The sequence below is a fragment of the Sturnus vulgaris genome, chromosome 8 (genome assembly GCF_052056855.1).
Source record: "Sturnus vulgaris isolate bStuVul1 chromosome 8, bStuVul1.hap1, whole genome shotgun sequence".
Lineage (NCBI taxonomy): Eukaryota > Metazoa > Chordata > Aves > Passeriformes > Sturnidae > Sturnus > Sturnus vulgaris.
The window spans coordinates 18,114,298-18,138,306 of record NC_142250.1 but is presented as its reverse complement, the minus strand read 5'-3'; the positions used below and the strand labels follow the sequence as shown (position 1 = coordinate 18,138,306).

The following is a 24,009-nucleotide window of genomic DNA, read 5'->3' as shown; positions in this document are numbered from 1 at the left end:
ACACGCATGGCTTTACTCACGTGAGTAGTCCCAAGCAGAGATGCAGGATAAGAAGGGAATTTATAATAAGCTACAAAGTCTTTTTTCTAGCCTTTACATCACAAACTTTTACCTCGCATAGGATGATAGGAAACAAAAATCCCTAATAGCAAATAATGGTATAGCAGCCCCCAGACTACATAGCTGGCCCTCTGAGCCTTCTCTCTGCTCTAGAGATTAACATCAAAATCAACAACATTAAAGCATATTTTACATATAAAATTGTACCTTCAACAGTTAAAAAACCCAATTCACTGCAACTAAAATTGCTACAAAGATATTACAATAAATGAGTAGGAAGGAATCCAAACAATAAAAAGCAAGCTAAACAAGGCTCACTTTTCATTTGCAAAGCAAAGAGTGATTTTTGTGGCCAAATTTTTTAGAAACAAGCAGACTACATAAAAGAAATTAAAGAAGCAAAAGTAAAATGTTGGCAATGAAGATAAAAGATGTGTAACATTTTGGAGACTGAACATAAGTCTGTTTGATGGATTTTTTTTCCCCCTTCACAGCATGGACTGCCATGGACTGCATCTTTCAGGAACTCCAAGAACAGTATTATCCTTGTAGTGGCTCCCCTCAAGACAGAAGAGACTTATGCTTCACTTCAGCATGCACAACTCCTCTAGTTAAACATTCCAATCTGATAGAAATAACTTGGTTAGCATCCTTAACTACCATAAGAGAAAGTGTTTGACAGTATTTAGTGCTATTAGCACTAGCTGAGGGTTTGCATTGAATAAAGCCCAGCTCAGTGTTTTAGAATGAGGGCTTCTAGCTTTGCATTAATATTTTCTCCTCCTTTCAAAGACTGCAAATATTGTCCCATTGTCATCAGACATTTAATAGTCAAGAGGAGGAGGTGTCAAGAATCAGAAGTCCATGGGACACAGGCTTTGTTGTCTTTACTGGGACACTGAAACAAAGACTAAATCCAACATTTTGCATGAATATAGGAATTAAAATTCCAAGAATATTAGCTAACACTTAACACTTTTAAAAATTCACTGAAATAACAAGCCAGAACTTCTGAGTACTTAACGATATGCTTAAAAGGTGTCTCCTGGTGAATGCATCACTAAATACCTCATCCTCCAGACTTGGGATGGCTTCACAAGCAAACAGCAATATTCAAAGGAAAAGTTTGGTTTTGTAGGAGCTGTGTGTGTGTCTCTAAGAGCATGTTAGAGAAGAAAATGAAATCAAATGGGTTAAGACAGAACACCCTCTACTCCCTCCCCCTGAAATGTCAGTTGCATGAATTGGGCAGCCAGAATACGCACTTGTTTCTCAGCAGCACAGGTGGGTAGGAGCACAGAGAGGGCTTATGCAGCCACTCTTCTGCCCCCATTCTGAAGTACCCAGGAGCCTGAGGTCATATAACCCAATGGTGGTCCTTCCCCGAAGGATGATGTGGGGTAGGGTCCATAATTTTCTGGGCTGGAGTAGTGGGTAAATGGCCATTAAATGAAGAATCCTGCTCTTGCCCAGAACGATTCAGTTGACAGGTCAGTGTGGATGGCTTCTTTATAGCCCCACGGATCACCATTTGATGACAGAGCAGTTCTATTAGTTGGCAGACTGACTATTTTTGGAAAGGTAGTGGGTAGGTGAAAAAAGAGGGGAAATGCCCAGACAAGTGGCTAGCTAAGGGGACAGACTGACCATAGCTAAGGCTTAATCAGGGAAGATAAGGACAACTGAATTTAGGTGGAGAAATGGGCTAAGCTAAAGGGAATAACACAGGATACAATCAATAGGAGAAGAAAGAAAAAGAAAAGGACAAAGTCACTAAAAATGACAGAACAAAAGGTTACATGCTGAACTTCATGCTTACATGTTTGCGACCATTCCCCTTACTCTCCTTTTCTGCCAATTTCTGTATGCCAGGTTTTGCAGGCAAGAACCTAATCCAATAAACTCTGTGCCATTTTTGCAGACTATTTCAATAGTACACCACTAGCTCTTTCAAATTTGTCTTCTTTGCTGAAGACAAACATCCATTTCATTTCCGCATCACTCAATTTCTGCTCCAACTTTCTTTTCTTTCTCACACCCAATCTAAGACTACAGCTGGTCCCTACAAACATTAAGTATTTACTAAAACACTGGAAGGACTGTTGGGCTATCTCAACCTGTGTATTACAGTTACTCAGATCTCTGATGAGGAATGAAAGAATACTAAATAAAATGAACTTGAAACATTTTTTTCAGATTTTGATGTACCACAGATTGTTACAAATGAACCAATTACGATACAAAAAAGGAACAATTTTACAAATAAAAGGACAAAGTGATCTGACAGCTTTGACATTCTGGTGCAACGTAACAGCTGCTGATGCTACTCTTAGGTCTTCTTAGAAAATCTATTTATGGCACAATAACTTTTCAAACAGAAATAGCAGATCCTATTTCTGATGCTACAGAAGTCTGACCTTAACTTATGCACTACTTTTTTAAAAGTGTTGTTAGAAGTTACTGTATACAGAAACAGGCTGACTGTGGACACTGGCCATGAATAATTGAGGAGATCAAATCTTCAGACTTCCAGTTAACCTCTTTTCAACTAAAGAGTGCTCAGGCAGACTGTTCAGTTGCCCAAAGGAACATACTGTCACAACTGTCTTCTTACTGGATATTCCAGCTTAACTTGCTTCCATGGCACAGGCAGGAAATTATCTTATGTTCCTCACTGGTGCAGTAAATACTATTAACACCAACTTACACAGAAACTCCTTAATTCCCAAGTATTAGGGACTCTGGTGATGAAGGCACCTTTCCCAGACAGCTGCAACTCCTGAAATGAAGTAACTGCCTGGAGATGAATACGTAGCACACGCAACACTTAACAAACCCTATTAACAGGGCTGAGCAGACTCCAACCCACAGAATTATATAATAGAGCAGCAGTACTGCTGATAACAAAAATCAACAGAAAAATAAATCTGCAAAAGCTTGTCTGGCTAGACACAAGTCTACAGAAGCCAAGAAGACTTTTAAATCATGGGGTTTTTTGGTGAATGCCAACAGCTCATTACAAATAAAAAACTCAGGATATTAAACAATGTTTGCTATTCTATTAAAGGTTGTGTGTATATAGAGATTTTCAACTAGAATCTACTGCAGTCATCTAACAACAATGGATCACACACAGATGTAATGGTGTCTGCTACCTGTGTCCCTGCTGCTTTGTGAAGCTGCATCATTCTCCACATTGTAGATGACTGTCCCCTGGGAGTCAGAGGAGAAGTGGCTGACCACAGACTCATGGTGTGCCTGTTTATAAGGATAGCTGTCTGTAGAGGAATCTGTCCGGGTATCACTCGAGATGGAAGGTTCTCTCCCTGAGGAAAGAAGAAATGTCAAGGAAGCAATGTCAAATTTCAATCTTTTTAAGCTATTATAGAAGTTAAGAAAGGCTAAGAAAAGAGAGCAGGGGCAACTATACAGAAGTTAAAAGAAAAAAACAGAATACCAAAGATACCAACTCATATTCACGAACACTAGAGGCTATGGGAAAAGTCTGCTCCTTTGGAAGCAAGGAGATGGTTCATTCCTTCTGAAAAAAAATCTTTCTTCCTCTTTGGTCCAAGTTTATCAAATCTTCTTAATATGCAAAATTAAATTACATCCATTGGACTGAAAGTACACATTAGTACCATACTGAAATTATTGTTAATTTTGTTGCGTGAAACTACAATATGAAACACTGCTTTGGGGAAAGTAAAAAATTACTCAAGTACGAAATATTAATAAGGGTAACAGGAACATCATGTTATAATAATTAACAAGTTTCATCAATTATGAGCCAAAGGCTTATCTGGTATAAAATTTGTACTGAAATATCTAAATCAAAGTAACCTGCTCCTTCTCAACAAGCCAGCATTGATCCCCTACTGAAAAGTATGAAGCATGATGATGCAGTTTCAGTACAGTAATACTTTGCCCTTTTCACCTTCTCTAAGGAGCTAATCTCCTCCCTCCACTTACAGCACATAAAATTTAAAAATCTGAACACTATGAAGACTGTTGGATATTTTACATACGTGATGTATATACTCCTTAATACACATGAGTTTCATACTCATTTCTGAGTGAAGAAATTAAAGTAGAAAAAAATATAATAACAAAGGAAGTCATTCTTATATGTTTAACTGCAAACACTGACCTTGAGGGCACTTTGAATTGTTTGTGAGAAGAAGTTCTGCAGTAAATGTCCTATTTAAGGATGGTTTAGATGTTTTGAAGTCAGAAACTTCCATTATTGAAGTCACTGGTTAATGTTCCTCTCTACATCCATACCAGGTCCTTCACTTCCCCCATCCCCCAGTTTCTTTCTCCAGACTTTTTCAGAAAAGACTGCTATCCAAACAATCAACAGTCTTAGACCAAGAGAGAGATTCACAGATGAAACATTGGAAATCCTCTTCAGAATTCTTGATAAGCTTTAACAAGCAACAAGGACCCCTGGTGAAATAATATGCTCCAAAGAAGGAAAACGTTTCACACACTGAATTTCAGTGTGAAGGTACAAGATACAGAGCCCACGTTGCTCACCTGAGTCTTCACTGTCATAGCAAGTCCTGCTATATTGTTGTAAATCCACCTGAGGGGGCAAGTCTTGTGTTGGCACTGGAGTTCCTCTTGGATCTGCATAGAGCAGCAGCAAAGGCTGATAGTGACCTTTAATGCACTTGGTCACAACATCTTTCCATTTTGGACCAATCTGAATTGACAATCAGAAAAAAAAAAAAAAAAAAAAAGAGAGAAAAAAAAAAAGTAAGGTTTTCTGCCATCATTTTCTAGAATAAGTTCTCTTTCCCCCATCACAATTACTTTACAGTTTGATTTTCCACTGACATACTTTAACTCTTTCTATAGCCAGCATTGAGCTGGACTCCGCAAGAAAGCTCCTGAGCCAACCTAATTAAAATCCAGGTATTCATCATCCTATGGCTAAATTCATTACAATTCCTCCTAAAAATAAAACTAAAAAAAAAATCATTCCCTTTCAGATGTTTTTTCCATAAAAAGATTTTCATCCTCTGAGATGTTCTAACTTTGCATCAATCAAAAAGCAGAAGAATTTGTTAATGAAGAAAATCAACAATCAAAGATATCAGGACAGTAAATTCAAGTCAAAGCTTCAAGTGTGTGAATCATTCTGCTGATAGAACCTCTGCAAGTACTGATAGGCCAGGCAACTAATTCACATAGTAATACAAATCTCACAAATCATCCCCATGTACTAATACAGGTTTCACCTGACACACTGAACATTTACTCCAACAAATTTGCTCCATACATGAATATTCTATTAAAGCACTGCAGTATCTATCCTTGCCAAATTTTTCTGCTAAGAAGTATGACCGAACAAATGCATTAAGAGGGGCTTTTTTTCCCCATTGAGACTGTTTGGCATGACTACAGGAGAAAATTTTCCTCTCTCATCTTTGTGATTCCATGACTAGAAAGAAAAAAGGAGAGTGGTATGAAATAATGCCAAACAATCTAATGGGTTATAATGTCGTGCCAAGATCCCAGCACTGGTGTCTTTAATGTCAAGGACCTCATGCTTGGTGAAAAGGTTAAAAAAAGCACTAACAGAAGAGTGGAAAATTTGTTATTGGCAGCAAGCACTAGGGAAGACTGGCATGTAGACATTGAAGCAGAGTTCAGAAACAGGCACTAAACAGCTATACTGCTTGTCAGCAAGGGAAAGAGATGGGTGTTAGCTGTATGCACAAGCAAACTGTACGTTTTCAAACAACAGCATAAAAACAAGACTGGGAGCCAACAGAACAGAACTAAAAATAGGGCTTCTGAGATTTTGGTATGCTTTTTTTGAAAACACTTCACTTTCCTGAGAAAAACAGAGTAACAAACTTGTGGATCCCGAGTGTTAAACCAGCAAAAAAACCTCTCAAAAGCTGTAGAAAACAGTATGGATTTACACACAAGCAGCTAACAACTTTCCAACAGAGTACTTTCCTAAATATTTTTTTCTCACCTCTTTGACATGAGCATCATCAAAGTACATCCACTTGCGGATTTTAGTTTGGAAGAAGAAGGTTGAATAGTGTTTTCCATAGTAACAGATCATTCCCACCAAATACAGCTCTGAGTGTTTTGCTCTGTCATCAGTTACTCTGAAGAAGAGCTTCAAGAAGGGAAGTAAGAAAAACAAAAAGAGAAATTAATAACGTGTTCAGAATTTTACATACTGCTTTATGTTCAAAGACCTCAAAGTACTATAGGGAGGTGTCAGGCTTTTACTTTAAAAGACAGAGAAAACAAGGCAATAAATAAGCAATCATGCAATGTTTAAGCAAACCCAGAGACACAGACCAGAAATGGATTCTGACCAACTCAAGAGATGCTCATAAATTGAGTTGGACTTTGAGTATGTGTCTACTTGAAGAAGACATTTACAACAACGATAAAATACCTGTTACATAATTTGAACGTGGCTCTATTTTGAAAATTTGTATTCTGTGTCATGCTTGCTGATGGTATCAAGTACTTTTTAAAACATTCATTTCTTTTTGCAGAAACAAAGTGGTTTGGAGAGTAAACAGCTCAGCTGGTATTTATTCTGACTTTAGTAAGGGCTATCTAGAATTTAGCATGGACCAGTTTATGATGCTAACAAATAAATGATCATCTGAAGATATCAGTAGATCAAAGAATTCAGCACACAGAAAAAAAATTTCTTTTCTATTTAATTGAATTTTATTAATTTAAAATGCACGGGTCTCATGTTTCAGTGCATTACTGCTTTATTACACAAAGACTACACTGTTTCACACCCACATTTCCATCAGCTCACACTGATTGTAGTACACTGTGCCCTGGACAAGGCTTTTTTTTCAACATAACGTGTATCTCTATTAACCCTTATGTAGTATCTCAATGCTACAATAAGACACAGCTACAGTTTGGTATACCAATAATTCAGCTCTGAAGCATCAGTTAATGTAGAGCAAGTGAATCCTCCAGGGGACAAACATCTGGATCCTATTTCATTCAGTCTGTCATTCAATCACCCAGTGCAAGCCACCACCTCTTAGAGATTGTTCAGTCACAAGTAACTTTATGACCACACATTTCACCAAAATGAGGAGCTAAAGGTAAAAAAACAAAATCAACCCCAAAGACCACTGAACTACATTTTATCTTCAAAAGAAACAGAAATAAAATTCTGTTCTTCAAAATGAAAGAGCACATATGTATTTTCATAGAAATAGCACAACCCCGATCCAGAATTTCCTTTCACTTGAAAGTATTTTTACAGTTTCACACATTTCAGAAACTCAAGAATATACAGTTCACAGGTTTTTCTAAGGCTTTCAGAGATAGGTCAGATCCTTGGTTCTTCTCTATTCCACTTTTTATGGACACCAAAAAGGTGAAGGCAGTGACTTTATATTTTTCTCCATTTGCTACTGTAGACTACCATGACAAAGACTGTCTTTGTTAAGTAGTGCCAACATACAAAATACTCACATCTCCCAGTTTAAGGCAAGTTCCCAGACTGTGAATCACATCCTCAGCCAGATCAGAGTGGTCTGAATCCCAAACCAAGCCAATGGTGATGATCTGTGGCGAGTTCATCAGCACACGACGAATACGGATCTTTTCCCCACAGTTACTCTGAGCATATAAATAAAACAAGACACTGAATAGAATTCTTCACTTATTATAATGTTAGGGCAAGGCACTAAGAAGTGTAAGTCTCAGAAGCACAGCTTCCAAAGAGGAGGTGGAGAAATACAGCAAACGTGCTCAGTGCCAAGGTAGGAGCTTCTCATGTCATAGATGAGATGTGCTATCAAGACCATCCTGCATTCTCAATTCTGCCAATTCCTCCTCCTGCTATTGATAATGATTAATACATAGAGCACAAAAACAAGCTTATTTAAAAAAAAGATAAGCAAACGTACATGAAAGATCCCAGTAACATTCCTTGGAATTGGGCAGAAAGGTCACTTTTGATCAGAATCTCAGATTAAAAATTTATGCAAAGAGACTGATACCTTATATATCAGTGTCAGAAGAAAATTCTGCTTTGCTGAAAAAGCAGAAAAGGTCCTGCTTTGCTGTTAAATTTGAGTGTTTCTACATGGTACCTCAAACATCCCATCTTATACGGGTATAGTTACGTCAGTATTTACATAAATATGAGAACAGCAGCTGGAAGATCAGGAGAGTAAGAGTTGTTTTAGTAACTCATAGGAGTTCTACAATTCTTATTTCCTGTTTTGATTTTTCTTTTCATTTTTTACTTTTTAAATTAGTAACAGTGCATTTTGCAGGGGAGGGGGGTGCCGATGCAACGAAGTGGGGGGCACACAACAAAAACTATGACAAAGTCCATGTGCAATATCCATTTTTTTCCCTGAGGCATACATATCACAGATGTAGCCCTACAAGATTGCAGGAAAAAAAGCATTTTCATAGCAAGAATTATTTTTCTTGTCTACAGAGTCCAGCTTCACAATTGAATATAATAATTCCTGACACTAGAACCAGCGAAGAGATCGCAAAGCGTCTCTTCCCCAAAGCAATCTAGAAAATTTCACCAGAATTTCAGTCCCAACCATCACTGCGAGACAAAAATGAAAAATTATAAAAGTAGAAAGAAACCGTAGAGGACTCTCATGTTTAAATGTAGATATGAAGTTTTAATATTAAGATTAATTTATTCACACATATTTTGAAAGGGTCATTTAAAGTACAAGCAATTCTGTTTATTACCTCCCAACCTATCTTACTCTCAAATTATCTTCTTTACTTCAGCATTTTCAGCACAACAGCAGGAACATGGCATCCTGATAAAAAGTTTCCTTTGCATAACTTTGAGGCCACACTTAGCTAAACCTCAATAGAAAATCTTTTTTAGCATAAAAAGAAAGGGGCAGCAAATGCTGGTATGCAATTTTATCCAACTGATTATTTCACAGTCAAATAGCAGTTTGCCCTGACCAAGAATGCATTTCTATTAAATTTCAGATTATTTGGTTATTAAGTAGCTGGACTCATATGCACCTTTTAAATATCTTCTTTTACTTAGATAAGTAAGCCACTATTTGCCAATATTAAAAAGTATGTACTTCAATGGAGGCTTTTACTGATGGTTTCAGAGTTACAAATTGGGAGCGGAGCCAGGTATAAAATGGAAATACACTGGCCCCAGGGACCAGGTACACAGCCCTCCTGTTAAAGCTATTGCACCTAACAGCAGCATCACATGAAGCAGCAACTCTGCAGCTGTTTCCTGCCCTACCTATTACTCAATCTGTTTAAAAAGTTTGATGACAACTCTTTTTGCATATTTATTGAAAGGCATAACAAGATATTGAACTCTTTCTTCAGCAATCTAGCACTTACAATATACATAAAAAATAAGCATCTATTCCTGGTTTTAATACTTGTGGCTAGTCAAAGGAGCACCCATCATCACCACGTTTTCCCTTCCTTCATGAAGTAACTGTGGGATAGTGAATTCACACTCAGAGAAAGCCAAGGCCACTCACTGGACAGTTGCGCAGGTCCCCCATAGTGCTGGCGTTCTGCAGGAGCTCCCCAAACATGTCTGGAGTTGGTTTCTCCCTCCTCTCCAGCATACAAATAGCTTGATTGCTTCAGTATAGACAAAGTATAGAAAACAAAAGTTGAATAATAAAATAAAAAAACAAGCCCACGCTAATCTAGTATACATTTCATCTAACCTTTTTAAAGTTAAGAAACTTAAAATAAACAACACTTTTTATATTTAATATTGTAGTACAGAAAAAAATCCACATAATTAATTGTGATTTACTATGTCTTCCAAAAAAATACTGCATAAAGAAAACACGTAAAACTCATAATAGAAATAAGATTGTTTGGCTTAAATTTTGTATGTTAAAAGAAAATTTAAGCATTTTGATAAATACTTGGTTTCAAAATGCGAACCCTTCAATAAGCACAATTATAATAAAATAGCATAGAAAGACACATTCTGAATAAAATTACAAACAAAATAATAGCATAGTATCCAAATTATTTCACTGTCCAAGTTGAAAGGAAGATGACAATATGTACACAAGAGTATTAGTGCTCAAAGCATGTTCAAGCTTAAAATGGCCTCAGAGGTACATAAATATATTAGTATGTATTGATATTTCTAAAATAATGCACAACTTAAGGTCTATTTTGATATTTCCTAGAAAATACTGAATACTACTTGCATAACTATTTCCTCCTTTTTCTAATAAAGGATATTCTGATATACAGTGTCTGCTGGAACCTAATGAAAATCTAGAGCTTGATGGAACAGCAGGCAACAGCCACAAGGGGGATGCTTTACAGTACTCTTGCTGCACAGGTAAAGTGGTACCTTTTAAAAGATCTCCATGTGAAGGGCAACTAGCAGTTTTCATGACAATTTTTTTTTCATGCTCAGTAACTACATATCTCTCACGCCAGGCATAAAACAAAAAGAAGTTCTAATCCCAATAAAAATTTCAAGACAGAAACAAATAACAGATTCCTGTCTCAATCAGATTTAAAAAGCTTTTAACTGAGCAGCCATCTACTTAAAGAACACTTCTCCAGCATTAGTTCAAAAACTCAGCTACAGAGCTAGTGCTCATGCTCTGTGCACCACCTTTGTTGAAAGGTCACAGCGAGCAGGCAATTTCCCCTATAACTAGATTAAACAAGAGCTATATATTCATCCAAGAAAAGAGGATTTGAGGAACTACAGGGCTGGTCAGTCTCACTCCACCACCTGGGGCCATGACAGACCAAATCAATCCCCTTGGAAATTAACCCCATGCACGTGAAGGATAAGGCAAATCAGAGCAGTCAGCGTGGATTTAGGGCAAACCATGTCTGACCTCCAGTGAGAGCTTCCCTTCCTGCATCTTCCCCTAGTTATCAGGGAACTGCCTTGGTCACCATAAGGAAGAAAAAACCCTCCAGTTCAAAACTGGAACAGGCAGCCCACAGAAGTCATGGAATTTTTGTCCTTTAAGCACTTTCAAAACTCAGCTACACACAACCCCAAGCAGCCTGATTTAGCTTTGAAGTTAGCCCTGCTTTAAACAGGAGGATGGACTAGATGTCCAAAGGTCCTTTTCAAAGTAATTTTTTTTGCTGTTTTTCTTATCTGTCTTCTTAAATCACCTGCTCACACATTAAAGTCTTTCAAAATGTACATGAGTCCTTGTCACTACAGTTTTCAGGATGCAGAATCATAAACAAGCAGACACACTGATCCATGCCTAAACTGTAATCTTCTGCTTCACTAAATCCTCATGCTCTTTATTCACAGTTATCAAAGCTCCACCAACTTTGAACAAACCATGTTCTAGACATTTAATCAATAAAGACCATAGAGATCCAACTGAAATACCAGTATGGGGGGAGAAAAAAAAAGAAAAAAAGGGGAGGGGGAAAAAAAGAGGTGGGGAGGTTCCCTGTGAAAAACTCAACTCACCAGAGTGAGGTTGTGGAAATATAATGTACCATCTGGATGAAAGGTAATGGGTCAGAGGTGGCACCACAACTGGTACAAACACACTAAAGAGAAAGAAAATATAATACATTGACAAGATTAAACAGGTATTTTCACTGCAAAATTTCTGCCTGTACATTTCTTTACTGTGGCAACATATGTTTTAGGAATGAAAACATAAAACTTGAGAACTGGCCCTTGGTATTAAGCACATATCATTACCCCACCTGCTCAAATAAAGTCATTGCAAACTTCTGGTGGGAAACACAATGTGGTGCAGTGCAAATATCTTCCTTTGTCTCATCTGCAATGTGGAAGTGAATTCGCATTAACAGGTTTTCCTGGCCAAAGGAAAAAAGGAAAAAATGCATTAGATAATTTCAACTGCAGACAAAAGCTAAGATATAAATCACAAAAGCATTTCAGATGCGATGATGTTACAGACAGAAGGCTCCTGCAAATTTGTGAAAGTTGCTTCAAAAACATAGGAGTTGGTATTTCATAGAAAAAAAGGAAATGCCCTCCACTTCTGATTTGAAATGTTGGATCAGGTAACCATTTATTTTATTTACTAGCACTGCTGAAGACTCTGCTGCTGATTTTTTTGTCAAGTTCTCAAGCATCCACAGATATGACCAAATATAACAGAGTATCTATGCAGTTTGAAAAATCACTGGATTGACACTAACCTCTCATCAACACAAAATAAATCAACTTCTACATTCCATGACAGCTTTGAAATATGCCACATCATCTACAATCTACCAAAAAGGGGAAGAACTAATAAATGAAGAGGCAGACTAAATTCTGTATGAAACAATATCTAGGAAATGTTCAGTCCTTTTAATTCATACAACTACATCTGTTTTAAAGTTCCCAGGAGTTCTTGTCCCAAGACCTTCTCTCCTTCCACTGTTGCCAACATTAATCTGTGGGTGCCAGAAATCTCTTGACAACTCTTCCAGCAGAACACTTTTCACTAACACTGCTAGCTGCCTGGGTGGTTTAAAGGCCTGCTATAAACAGGTCAAGATTAATTATTTGGCAAAACAGTTCTCACATTGTACAATTTTCCTTGAAAAATTTTCCTGTGAAAACACAATTCCAGAATAACTGGCAAACAAAATGTCCTTTTACCGTTTTGAGGTGATCTTTAAAACTCGAATCCAGGATCATTGTTTTAGTGTAATTTTTTCATAATTCACATCTAAAGCACACTGGAGAGGGCATGCAGTACATATGCAAAAGAAACTGTAAAAACAGTTACCGATGATATTACCATTTCCAAATCATTGGTTTGGGGATCTCTCAGTGCACTTTTTCAGGCCAGACATGCAAAGTCTGTTGCAATTTGGGGAAAGGAGAAATAGAGGGAGAAAAAAATTAAGGGGAAAAGAATCAGGGTAGTGGTGGGCCACAACTCTGCCTGTCAAACCATCTTGTTTTGTTATACTCACAAAACATTCAGCAGCATCATCCATGATGCCCAGCTGGAAGCGTTGCTCATCCTGAAATGTCTTTGCAAGAGCAGTGCGCAGGGCATCAGAAGGCAGTACCTTCTCACTGCTACACTGAAACTGGTTGAATATACCCTAGTAAAAACACAGGAAGATAGTTAAGGTACTGTATTTTTCAAAGTATGACTTAATTTATCTGAAAACAAACAGCAAACATTTAACTTGTTTGGATCCTGCAACACGCAGATACTTGTACGGTACACAGACCACAAGAGAAAATCCTAAAAGTTCCTCCTTTGAAATCATAAGCACCTCTGAGTATTTCTTCCTTTCACATGTACAAGGGAGGGTTAAGAGTTTCGGAGGAAATTTCCCTCAGTGTCAATCCCCCTTGGATCTTTTTTTTTTTCCCCAAATCTGATTCCTGAAGCAAATACAATGAACACAAAAACCTCACTTTTTATTCCCATCTTTCCCTCTCCATTTAACTTTCTCACTTCCAGCTTACCCATGCCACATTGCTCCCTCTTTTAAGCAAGTCCTTCCAAATATTTCTAGCCATAACTTGATACTTGCACACTTTAAGAAATTTACCTTTCATAAGTCCAAGTGGGTAAGAATTAGATGATTTTTCTATCAGCAGGCAGGAGGGAAAAGGCACGACGTGAATAGGAACGGCAGTTCCTATGTATAGCCAGCTGTTCACTTGCTGCCATAAACCTGCATTTTCATTAGTGTTACTCACATCACCTGGGTAACAACCATTCACCAGTATTCTAAAAGGACACATTATTGTCTGAAGTGTGGGTTATATGCATGGAAGTTCTGTACATATTCCCAACTGATTAAATGACCACATTCATTTTGTGTGCTTGCATGCACATATGTGTGAAATATCCAAAACACCATCTGAACAGTTAACTTGCACTGTGCCCTTCCTATAAAAACAGGAACATAATTTTATATGCAAGATATTCAGTCAAAGTAAAAACTTTTAGTCCTTATTTTAACACAAATCTCCATCACCACTGTGCTCTACTTTCTACCCCATTTCATATGACAAGCAACCATCTTCATCAGTGTCAATCTCAAAATTCTGCTTGTCCGTTCCTATAAAACTTTCCTCACAGTTTCTCTAAAAAGTGTGGAAAAGTTCAATTCATACTGAAAGAGAGAAAAAAGGGACCACCTTTAATTGTGCACCAGTCTGCATTTGTGCCTTCTAAACCTAGTATAAAACAATGAGAAAGTTCAAACTGGCTTGTTCTGGTTGATTTTCTTTCAAATCTCTACTAATCTGCAGCAATTCACAATTCACGTAGCACTTCTTCCTTTAATTACAGAAATGTTCTCCTCAACATACTCTGGGATCTACCTTATTTGAAAATAATCGAAATCTTTCTCTCCTTTAACTATTTTTACTTGTTTCTTATCAGGAAATGAGAAGGTAAGCTGAAAGGTTTGCCAAATGGTTCAACCTTGTCTGTTCTGAGGAAGCTGGAAAAAGTGCAGAGCACAGCTAGCAAACCAACCTGCATGCCTCTGCCATTTCTGCCCATAGGAATTATAGTGTTGACATAATCTAAAATAGATGTAATATGCCTATCTCTCTTTGCTGCAACTTTTATTTTGGTGGTCCTCAAAGTGCTCATTCATAGATAACAGTCCACTGTGCTGAAACCTACAGCTCTTCTACTATTGCCTTTATTAGAGCATCACAGAATCATGAGAAAAGGGTAATGAAGAGAAAGCTGAGGCAGTATCATACTTCATGAACTAAGAGAATATCCCTCCTCAGTTATCTTTTATATATCCATATATAAAAGAGAAAGAATGACAAAGTCTCTGCACTTCAACATGATTGCCATTTCTGTCACTCTGATAACTGAGCAAGATTCATGTTTCATGAGTGAATTTTCTCATTTCAGTGACTCTCAAAAAAAAAAAAATAAAGGCAGTGAAACATAACTCCATTCCACTTCACATTTTACATTAAATAATTTAAGAGCACTTCAAAATATTCACAACTGTGCTTCAGAAATGTGTTTATTCTTTTTATTCAACCTCACTTCATAGATCTGAGACACTTGTCTAGAACTGGTCCACAACCTCACTGCTGTGAGCTGATGGGCAGCACCTGGTTTGCTTCAACAAGAGCCCTGAAATGGCTTTGCACACCTGGGGGGTAAGAAACAATGCAGGCTCTAAACTAGGCAAAAGGAGAAGCAAACAAGGAAACTGAAACTCTTCTTTTAAACTTCCATCTTTAAAGAAACACTATACTTACCATGGAATAAAAAAATAATTAAACAATGTAAATTCTGTGAAGAATGCAAAAATCAGGATGCAACAGATCCCAATATTACATGGAAGAATGCTTCTTCAAATTTGTAATGGCACAGCACACAATGATATATAGTCTTATTCAGATTACAAGAGAAAAAAAAAATCTTAAAACCAGTGAGTAATTGTGCATTTTAATCTAATAAAGATCAAATCTTATTATGTCATTGCACAGTGCAGTTTAGAGCACATTGGAACCCAGTGCTTGTAGGAAGTCCCAAAAGCACCTCAAATGGAGTCAGAAGCACTTTGAAAAGAGGGAAGTTTGGTCTTCCTTAGATTTCAGTTACTGGGGTTGGGGTTTTGTGGGGGGAAGATGGGGCTGTTGGGGTTGATTCCCTTTTCTTTTTCAAGATAGGTTCTTTGCTCCCCTTCAGAACAAGTCTTTCTTGTCTCTCAAGCTCAGATGGACAGGTGTGGCATTTCCTGCAATTTCACCACTTTACATTATCTAAGTCAGATCTTCCTCCTTAATTTAAGGTCTTGCCTGTGAGCGATACTGTTAATTGCTCAAACACTGGTTCCATACACAGGTACCAAAGCCAGCTGGGTGCAGACCAGGAAAGCACTCCTGATTCTGCCCCAGGAGTTCTCACAGCACCTTTCTTCTAAGGGTTTAGGGAACATGACAATTTCATATATGGAACATTCAAACTTTGTTCTCCTCCAAAAACTTCTTTAACTTCTTCTGAAAGTGATGGTAGAAATCCCATCAGTGCACTGATGATCTCTTTCAATGGCTACATTCCAACACAAATGAGAGTGTCCCTAACAGTGGCAACAATATAAATGGAAACTGCTAAAACCCCCGTGAAAATGCAAAGTTTTTTCTATTTTACCTCTTTTCAGTAACTGAAATCAAGGATGCAGAACAAAAAAAAAGAATTAGCTTAACATAAAATCTAAGAATTACTAAAACTGTATTAATAGCAGTACTTTGATTTCTACACTGAGGACATGTTCTTGGCACACTGGTCAGCCTACAAGCTAAGACAGAACAGTGTGAGCAAGGGATTTTTTTGACAGGAAGTCTGAGTTCTGGTAATACTGCATTCCTCTGAGAGGTCTATATGGAAAAGAGGCCTATCTCCCTTCACATCCCCTTCCCTACAGCACTTCAAAAGTCTGGAAAGGGTAGCAGAGAATAAAATTAGGAAGTGAATGTCTTCTTTTAAGACCAATAAATTTGCAAAGTCCATCTAGCATATAGTTCTCCCCCAAATACTAAGATCAACTGCAATTACAATGTTACCTTTCACCAACTTGGTCTCAGGTGGGTCCAAACCTGCAACTCCCTAAACCATCTCAATCCATTGTAGGGCCTCACTTCGTTTTTTACTATTAAAAAGGCTTTTTAATAGTTTTTAAACTGAAGGCTTCATATCCTTTCTACTACTACACAGCTGGGCCTCTGACACACATCAGAACAAAGCCCTGCAGAGTCAGTGGGCTTCCAAAATAATATCCTCCACTTTGGGAAGTGTGGGTGTGGGGATCAGCATGGACATTCTAGATGTATATTGATCAACTATCAAATAAAGGAAAACAACTCAAGTTTTGAGACAAGGTACATTTATCATGCAACTCTTCAAGAAACCTTGAAGCTATTTCAGAACACTAAAATTCACATGCATGACCATAAACCAAATTTTTTTCACCTGGTTTAGAGAATAAAGATGGCAAGTATTCTTTTAGGCAATTCGTGGAATTGACATGCATTCTTGGGAGTTCTTTTAAAGATCTGAAAGTTGCAACAACTGTGAAAATCCCCTCATAGTTTACAAGATCTGCTCCCAATTATCTTTGAAAGTGTTTGGAATCAACTTCTTCCCTAGGAAAGAAATATTCCACTTATTTGGGGTAAAGTGACATCTGCAGTGTGTAACTAACCTTATTGATGAAACAAACCAAACTTGATAAACATTCACATGTGACTTTTTAATCAAGCATGCAAAAGTGGGCTGACATAAGAATAAATTAATGGGTGAAGACAATAGGGAACAGCTACTGAATCAGAACAGTGTTCATGCACTGTCATTTTGAATTGTGTCCTTGGCAGCTTTCTGAGAACTAACTATTCCCTTCCAGCGTTATACAGAAGTTTCTTCTGCACAGGGATATCATTGCAGCTCTAGTGGTATGGTATTTCAAAGAACAAAATATGTTCCCCTCAAATGCCTTAGTATTCCCTACACTAATCAACTGCTTCTGGGTTTTGGTGATGGGATTTTTGTTTGCATAATTTTTTTAAGCTTTCTTTCTATTTCAATAGCATGCCCTTCTTACCCTGCTCAATTCAGTGGACCTTTTTTTCTTGCTTGTAGTAGCTAATCTCTCATTCAGAACATCACACTCTCCCAGTGAAGCCTTGTACTCAGTACAACCTGTTTTGAACGGCTGCTAAAAATCACCTTTCTCCTATCCAAACACATCAGCCTCCACCCACAGTATTTCCACTAGCTCATATTTCTTCCCCACATTTCCTCATGTTATATTCACCTTCAAGGTTGCCACAACTTCTAGGTCTATTTGGTTTTGTGTCTTTTGATCTCTTTTCAAACATCCAAGTCTGGTAACAATCAATCTAGATTTCCATTTATTCCTTTCTATGTCTCTTCCATTTCTACTCACACTATATCCTGAATATGAAGATTAGATGCCCAGTACAGACCGTCAAGTCAGGCACTCCTGGCTACTACCAAAATCAAGTAAAAATAATACTTTCCACAAATGTTGTTTAGATGTTGGCAGGAAAAGAAATTCAAATGACAGAATGTGCACATCTACTAGATAACAATTCATTAACTGCTTGATCAAGATCAAAACAGCCAATTGTTATTTGGAAGTTTCAATTCTCAGTTTATTAACTCAGGAAACTGTACTTGCTGCTAGTTTATTTGGCAGGCAGTTAACTGCAAGTGCCAACTGAAGAAAAAAGATGAAACAATAAAAGTAATTATTTTATGTATTTTGACTACTGTTTTACCCTGAAATACTACTGCCATTTGAAAAACAGCATAAAACAAGAGGATGAAATCTTTGCAACCAACCTATTAGGGTCTCAACCACATGATGAACATTTCATAATAAATCACTTGAAGCAAGTGGCTTATCAGAACCAACTAGAGTCTTCCACTTTTTAAAGCACTGTAAAATCCTATTATTCTCCATTTTCATCTTGAACAACAACATCATTTCTACACAGAAAATTCACATTCTTCCTACTTTTGTTGCACATGACAAAACAACAGAAAAGACCAGCCCTATTAGAATTTATCAATAGAACATTCTTCTTTGTGACCTACAAAAAACACTCTGTCCTGTATCCTGGCACTATCGAGCTCCCAGTACAATCCCTGGAAGGAGAACAAACTCTCTGTGGCATGCTCAGTACAGTGGACGGATTTCCCCCTTCCTACCCTCTTCCAGCTGTGATAAACACCAAAGCAAAGTCACGCTGAAAAAAAGGAAAATAAACCAAACCATAGTAGACTTCAGCATAAATAATATATCAAAAAGCCATTCCAGTGAGATGGCAGGCAAACCACATAGTGGTAAGGACAGCTTGTGTATTGAGAAAAATAATTAATGCCACATCTTAAGGAACAGTGTTTGGGATTCCAGCAGAGAGTCTACAGCTCTCCCTTTTTAGGGCTGTTGATGCAAGGTTCCTTCCAAATAACCAAGGAATGCATACCTGGAATGATTTCAAGGTTCATTTTCTAGCTACATAAACACAGACAGGTAGCACATCAAGCTTTAAAATTACGTCAAGAATTTGTGTAACAGAAGTCTTCAATGTGGTACAAAAATAAAATGTGATTTGACTGGGTATGACATCACTGTCCTGTGATCCCATATTTGAAATTACAAGTAATATTTAGAGAGCTAACTGAGCATTTACAGTAAATACTGTGCATGACATCCAAATCCCTAGAAACAGTTGCAACAAGCCAAGAAAGTGTGGAAAAAATACTTCATCAGTGTTATTCCATGGCTAAATTTAGCTTAGAGAAAACTATCTTCCTCTAGAGTCAAAAGGAAGAGGATGTCACCTTCAGAGCAACATGTCAGAGTAGGAGAAGAGCACGAACCCTCTCTGTACAACACAGATGGTGTCAGGTATGCTGTGAAGGGACCCTGAAGTGGGGGAACATGACATAGGCTCCTCCCCACAAGTACTGTCCCTTTCCCAAGCCAGGCTGGAATTTGAACATGCCAGCATGCTCTGAAGAAAAGTAAACATGTCCTGCCTCCACCTTGCTTGGTCTGGACAAGTATTTTGGGCAGATCCACCTGACAGCATGCAAGGCTAATTACCTCTCCCCAGACCCTAATAGGAGATTTTCGCATGGTATAGAGCTCCAAATTCTGGTGTTCCCACTGGATCCAGCCACTTCTTCTCCCTCATCTTAGCAAAGCCTAAGGCAAGATTCAAGAAAAAGAGGATGTCAAAGACCTGGAGGCTAATCCAGCATTACTCTGGCAGGACAACAGTTAAAGGCTTCCAGAGCAGAAAGGAGAGCTGGGGCAGGGGAAGAGATGAGCACAGAAGGGAGGGGATGACCCTGCTGTCCTCAGACACAGAACATGCTCTTGGTGATGCTTGCAGTTTTAGGTGCACATGAAGCACATAATGCCACTTGTCTTACAGAAGTTTACACATAACATGTACCAGACAGACAGACTTTTACAGGAGGAAAAAAATAGAGCATTTTGAAAACACTGATCCAGAGGGCAATAGAGAATGAGTAAATACCTTGAACAGCCTTTTTCCCCCTTCTACTGCCTGCTTAAGGAGTATATAAAGATGAACGTGACCATTTCCACAGTTTGGGGCTGTCCCTTGTGAATACCCCTACCTTTTCAGCTGCATTCAAGCAAGACAGCTTAGGTTTCTCTTGCCCAGAGGTTTTTGGGGGTTGAGGAGTTGTTTGCACCCCAATTTCACTAAGAGTTAAGTGACAGCCCACATAACTCACCTTTATAATACTATCTGACTTGACAACAACATAAAAAGGGGGAGGGGGGAACTTTCAAATACTTATGTACACATATCAACATTTTACACAAGATAATAAAAGTGAAAGCTTGACACAGTATCACCCAGAGAAAGAGTTTCTGGAACAGGCTTTGGTAGGACATAGAGCAATCTCCCATGAAGAACAGACTGCAGATACAGTAAATGCAAACTTTTTATTTGGATCCAGTTGGAATTTATTTAGTTTTTCAAGTTTTGGTTACTGCCCACATTCATAAATACTTGACTAGGTAGTTCTTTAATTGCTTATGTGTTCTTTAGAGTTTTTGTGAGCTCTAGGAATTCTGCACACAACCATACACAAGTTTTCCAAAATGTGCAAAAGTAGTAGAGGATTTGTCCTATTACTTTGCTAACACTATTGTTTCATTGGAAATTAAGGGTTGTAACAACTCCCAGCTAGGAAAATTATTGCTAAGAACTGCAGGTAGAAAAAACCAAACAAAACCAAAAACACACACGCACAAAATCTTTGCAGATATCTGAGAGTGAAAAGAGAGAGCAGCAAATTTTTCAAAAGCAGCTTAATTTAAAAAATAAACATATGGCTGCAGGCATGGAGTTTGTGAATTCTGCCATACCACCTGTCATTTCCAAGTTCCTAATAGCACACTATACACTTCAAGATATCAAAACCAAGGATTTTACCAACAAAACTAAACATTCTTTGACCCAATGTCTGCTTTTAATACATATATTCCAGAGATCCTGTCATCCTCCAGTTTTCCTGTAGTGCTTTCTCTCTCATACCACTACTGCTAATCCACATGCATCTTTATCTGCAGTTCATCTTTCAAGACCAGCACCACAAAGATTCATCCTCTCCTTTTTTCTGTAATATCCTTTCATATCCCTCTCCCTCTTTTTCAGTACTCTATACCGAAAGGCTTTTAACTATTATCTTCATATTAAAAACCTAGACTCTGGTGCAGAGTTGAGAGTCTACTTTCATTCATGGCAGAACCTGTCTGATCTCCTGGTATTTCCTTTATCATGCTTTTAGGTTAAATCCCAGAAAGGCAAAAGCTTACATTCACAATAAATTCCTAAATCCTCTTCTTTCTGACCTCATCTTGGCTAGAAAGAATACCAACAACCACTTGACATTATTTAAGGGCATGATCCAAAAAATACCTTTACATTATCCCACTGAACTTAATGAACTCAAACCACCAGATCATGACTAAATCTTGTCATTCCCCTTTAAGGAAGAGGATATATTTAATTTTCCATCTTTTCTGTGTCTGAAAAACTGTATCTCACTTTGGATGCACTATCTTGCTCCTAACCCACTGTTACATCCTCTTCTGATGATACTGCTGTAAATATCATTCTGTCTCATCATTTCAACAGATATGCCTTGAGGCAAGTTTCCCTTCAAAAAAAGATAAATTCTCTCACTTCATGCCTTAATAGTCTCCCCTTTGCTGTTGCATTTGCAAGGGGAAACTCTTCAACAAAGCCCAAAAGCTCACTAGATAACTCATTTCAAGCCTGTCTCTACCACAGCACCTGTGATGTTACTTAACAGCAGCAAGACAACTGTTATACCATAAATATGGCCTGGGAATGTCAGATGATCTTAATTTAAACTTGCACTCTCTATTTTGCCATTTTTATAAGACATGCTGTCATTTTCATTACTGCACATAGAATTCGTAACACAAATTCTCCCACAATTAGTTTATATATTTAGTCGGATTTTACAACACATTTGTGATCAAAGAAGACATCTAAGTCTCAATTTCAGAAAGGAAAATCACTGCTCAGAAAGATTAAAGCTGGTATTTTCATCATGTTTGCATCATGTTCATTTCTCCCACAAGAAGCCTGGGTTTGAGTTAGCAAAATTTAGAAAGGAGGCCACAAAAAAACCCCAGAGGTGCAACAAATTAATTGATAGAGACAAACAGAGACACAGGATTGCACAATTTACTCAAATACATAGCAGTACTCAAAATTAGAGCTAGCACCTAGATCTTACTGTCCAGGCAGCCTCTATGACATTCAGTTATTGAACCTGCAGCTACAAACAGAATTGATGTTTTTTTAAAACAGAGACTACAAAGAACTGAGCCATTTAATGCAGACATCAATATTTACAGTAGAAAATAGCCTTTTAGTCTTACATAATCAACAGTTTTGAACAGAAAGGCCTAGCTAAATGGCCTTCCCCATCTTGGCATTTGAAGCAGCTCTGAAGGGAAAGGTAAATGTTGATGAGCATACTGACTGCATATGGTATTGTATTTGCATACGAAATGATAAATTGGAAAAAAAAAAGCAAATTTGTATTCTACTGCCTGAACTAATGGAGACTCACAATGGCCTGCACACCATTAAGAAGAGTCTTTGTAAATGAAATTATACCAACAGTATTTTCACAACTTTTTAGCTTGAACACGTCTTAGAAACTGGATTCTTGGACCAGTAGCTATCACATTTACCTTGTTGTCACAAATCTTCAGGTGCAAGTTTGATTATAAATATTAATTAAATATCATAAATATTTCCGTTCAAATTTTTAAAGAATGGTTTTCAGCGTCTTTCTAGCTTTTACCTTAAGAGCACAGAAGATGCAAGAATCGCCCATACATTTGTGCGTTGTGATCTGCCGGAAACTGCGGCGAAAAATGTCCAGGTGCCAGAGAACCTGAAACAGAAAAGGGGGCACGGCCAATTTTATGAATATATAAAATAAAATATTGCCTAAGCTTCTGAGTAAACTGCATATGCTGAATAATGCAAGAAGCATATACCAATGTCACCAGTGATCACCTTTAAAAGGGTTGAAAGGGATGCCTTTTATCTAAGTGCAAGCTGATATTTTCAACTTTCTGTAAATTAGCATGTGAAGGTTACAGCTAAAGAAGAATGACCCTTCTCTGTGTTTCTTGCCATATGCTTTTAGATTAGAAAACTCGCTTCTTCATCCATGTGGCAGTGCTGGATCAAACAGCACCTGCTCTGACTGCTCCGCTGGGCTGGCACCAGGGCCATGTGCTGGGCAACTGCACCATGAGGGCGAGCAGAGCTGCTGAGCACAGCCCATGGACTGCTGGGGATGAAACTCTTCCTTTCTTCCAATCCTACACAACTTTCTTGTTCTGACAAGAAAGGCCAAATGCTGAAAAAATGGAGCATCAACAGCATATACATTAACGAGCTCGTGCAAGTGAAAACAGTAGAATACTAAAATCCGTTATGCCAAATATTGTCATTGCTAAGTGTCCTCACAGGCCATGATTACTAACCCTAGCCTGTTAGGGCACTTACACCTTTCTCTCAGGACAGGTATGGTGGTAATAACAGGTGTGTGACTAGGCAAGTCACAGCACAGAAAAGCAAGTAGGCTTTTGCATCTTCTGCTAGCAACAGTGAGAGGTGACATTTGCTCTAACAGCACCGTGGTTTTTTTATTCTTCAGTTTTACCACTAAACCTGTGCACTCTTGGGAAACTATTCCAATTTGTATCTGTAAAATAGCAACAATACCCATCTCTGAGGTGTTCTATAGTGGGCTCTTTATGTATAAACGTGGTCAGCACTGGCTGTTTCAGTTCAAACTAACAGTAGCTGGACTTTCCTGCAAACCTCAGTCCCCAGCCTTTCAGAAGGCAGAA

At 38.0% G+C, this 24,009-nt stretch overlaps 1 protein-coding gene across 4 annotated transcripts in view; it reads right to left on the bottom strand.

Moving 5' to 3' along the window:
• Window positions 1-24,009, bottom strand: part of USP54 (ubiquitin specific peptidase 54) — a 92,188-nt gene that overhangs the window by 20,417 nt on the left and 47,762 nt on the right. For 3 of the 4 annotated variants that reach the window (XM_014879931.2, XM_014879935.2, XM_014879932.2), the window contains exons 3-11: window positions 22,947-23,039; window positions 13,003-13,137; window positions 11,773-11,886; window positions 11,528-11,610; window positions 9,579-9,684; window positions 7,549-7,695; window positions 6,053-6,202; window positions 4,600-4,768; window positions 3,216-3,386 (exon numbers count right to left, since the gene is read on the bottom strand). In XM_014879931.2, coding sequence (XP_014735417.2) covers window positions 3,216-3,386; window positions 4,600-4,768; window positions 6,053-6,202; window positions 7,549-7,695; window positions 9,579-9,684; window positions 11,528-11,610; window positions 11,773-11,886; window positions 13,003-13,137; window positions 22,947-23,039 — 1,168 coding nt within the window. Of the gene's footprint in view, window positions 1-3,215; window positions 3,387-4,599; window positions 4,769-6,052; window positions 6,203-7,548; window positions 7,696-9,578; window positions 9,685-11,527; window positions 11,611-11,772; window positions 11,887-13,002; window positions 13,138-19,665; window positions 19,768-22,946; window positions 23,040-24,009 lie in introns of all 4 variants that reach the window. The other variant, XM_088168969.1, reaches the window with a different exon arrangement.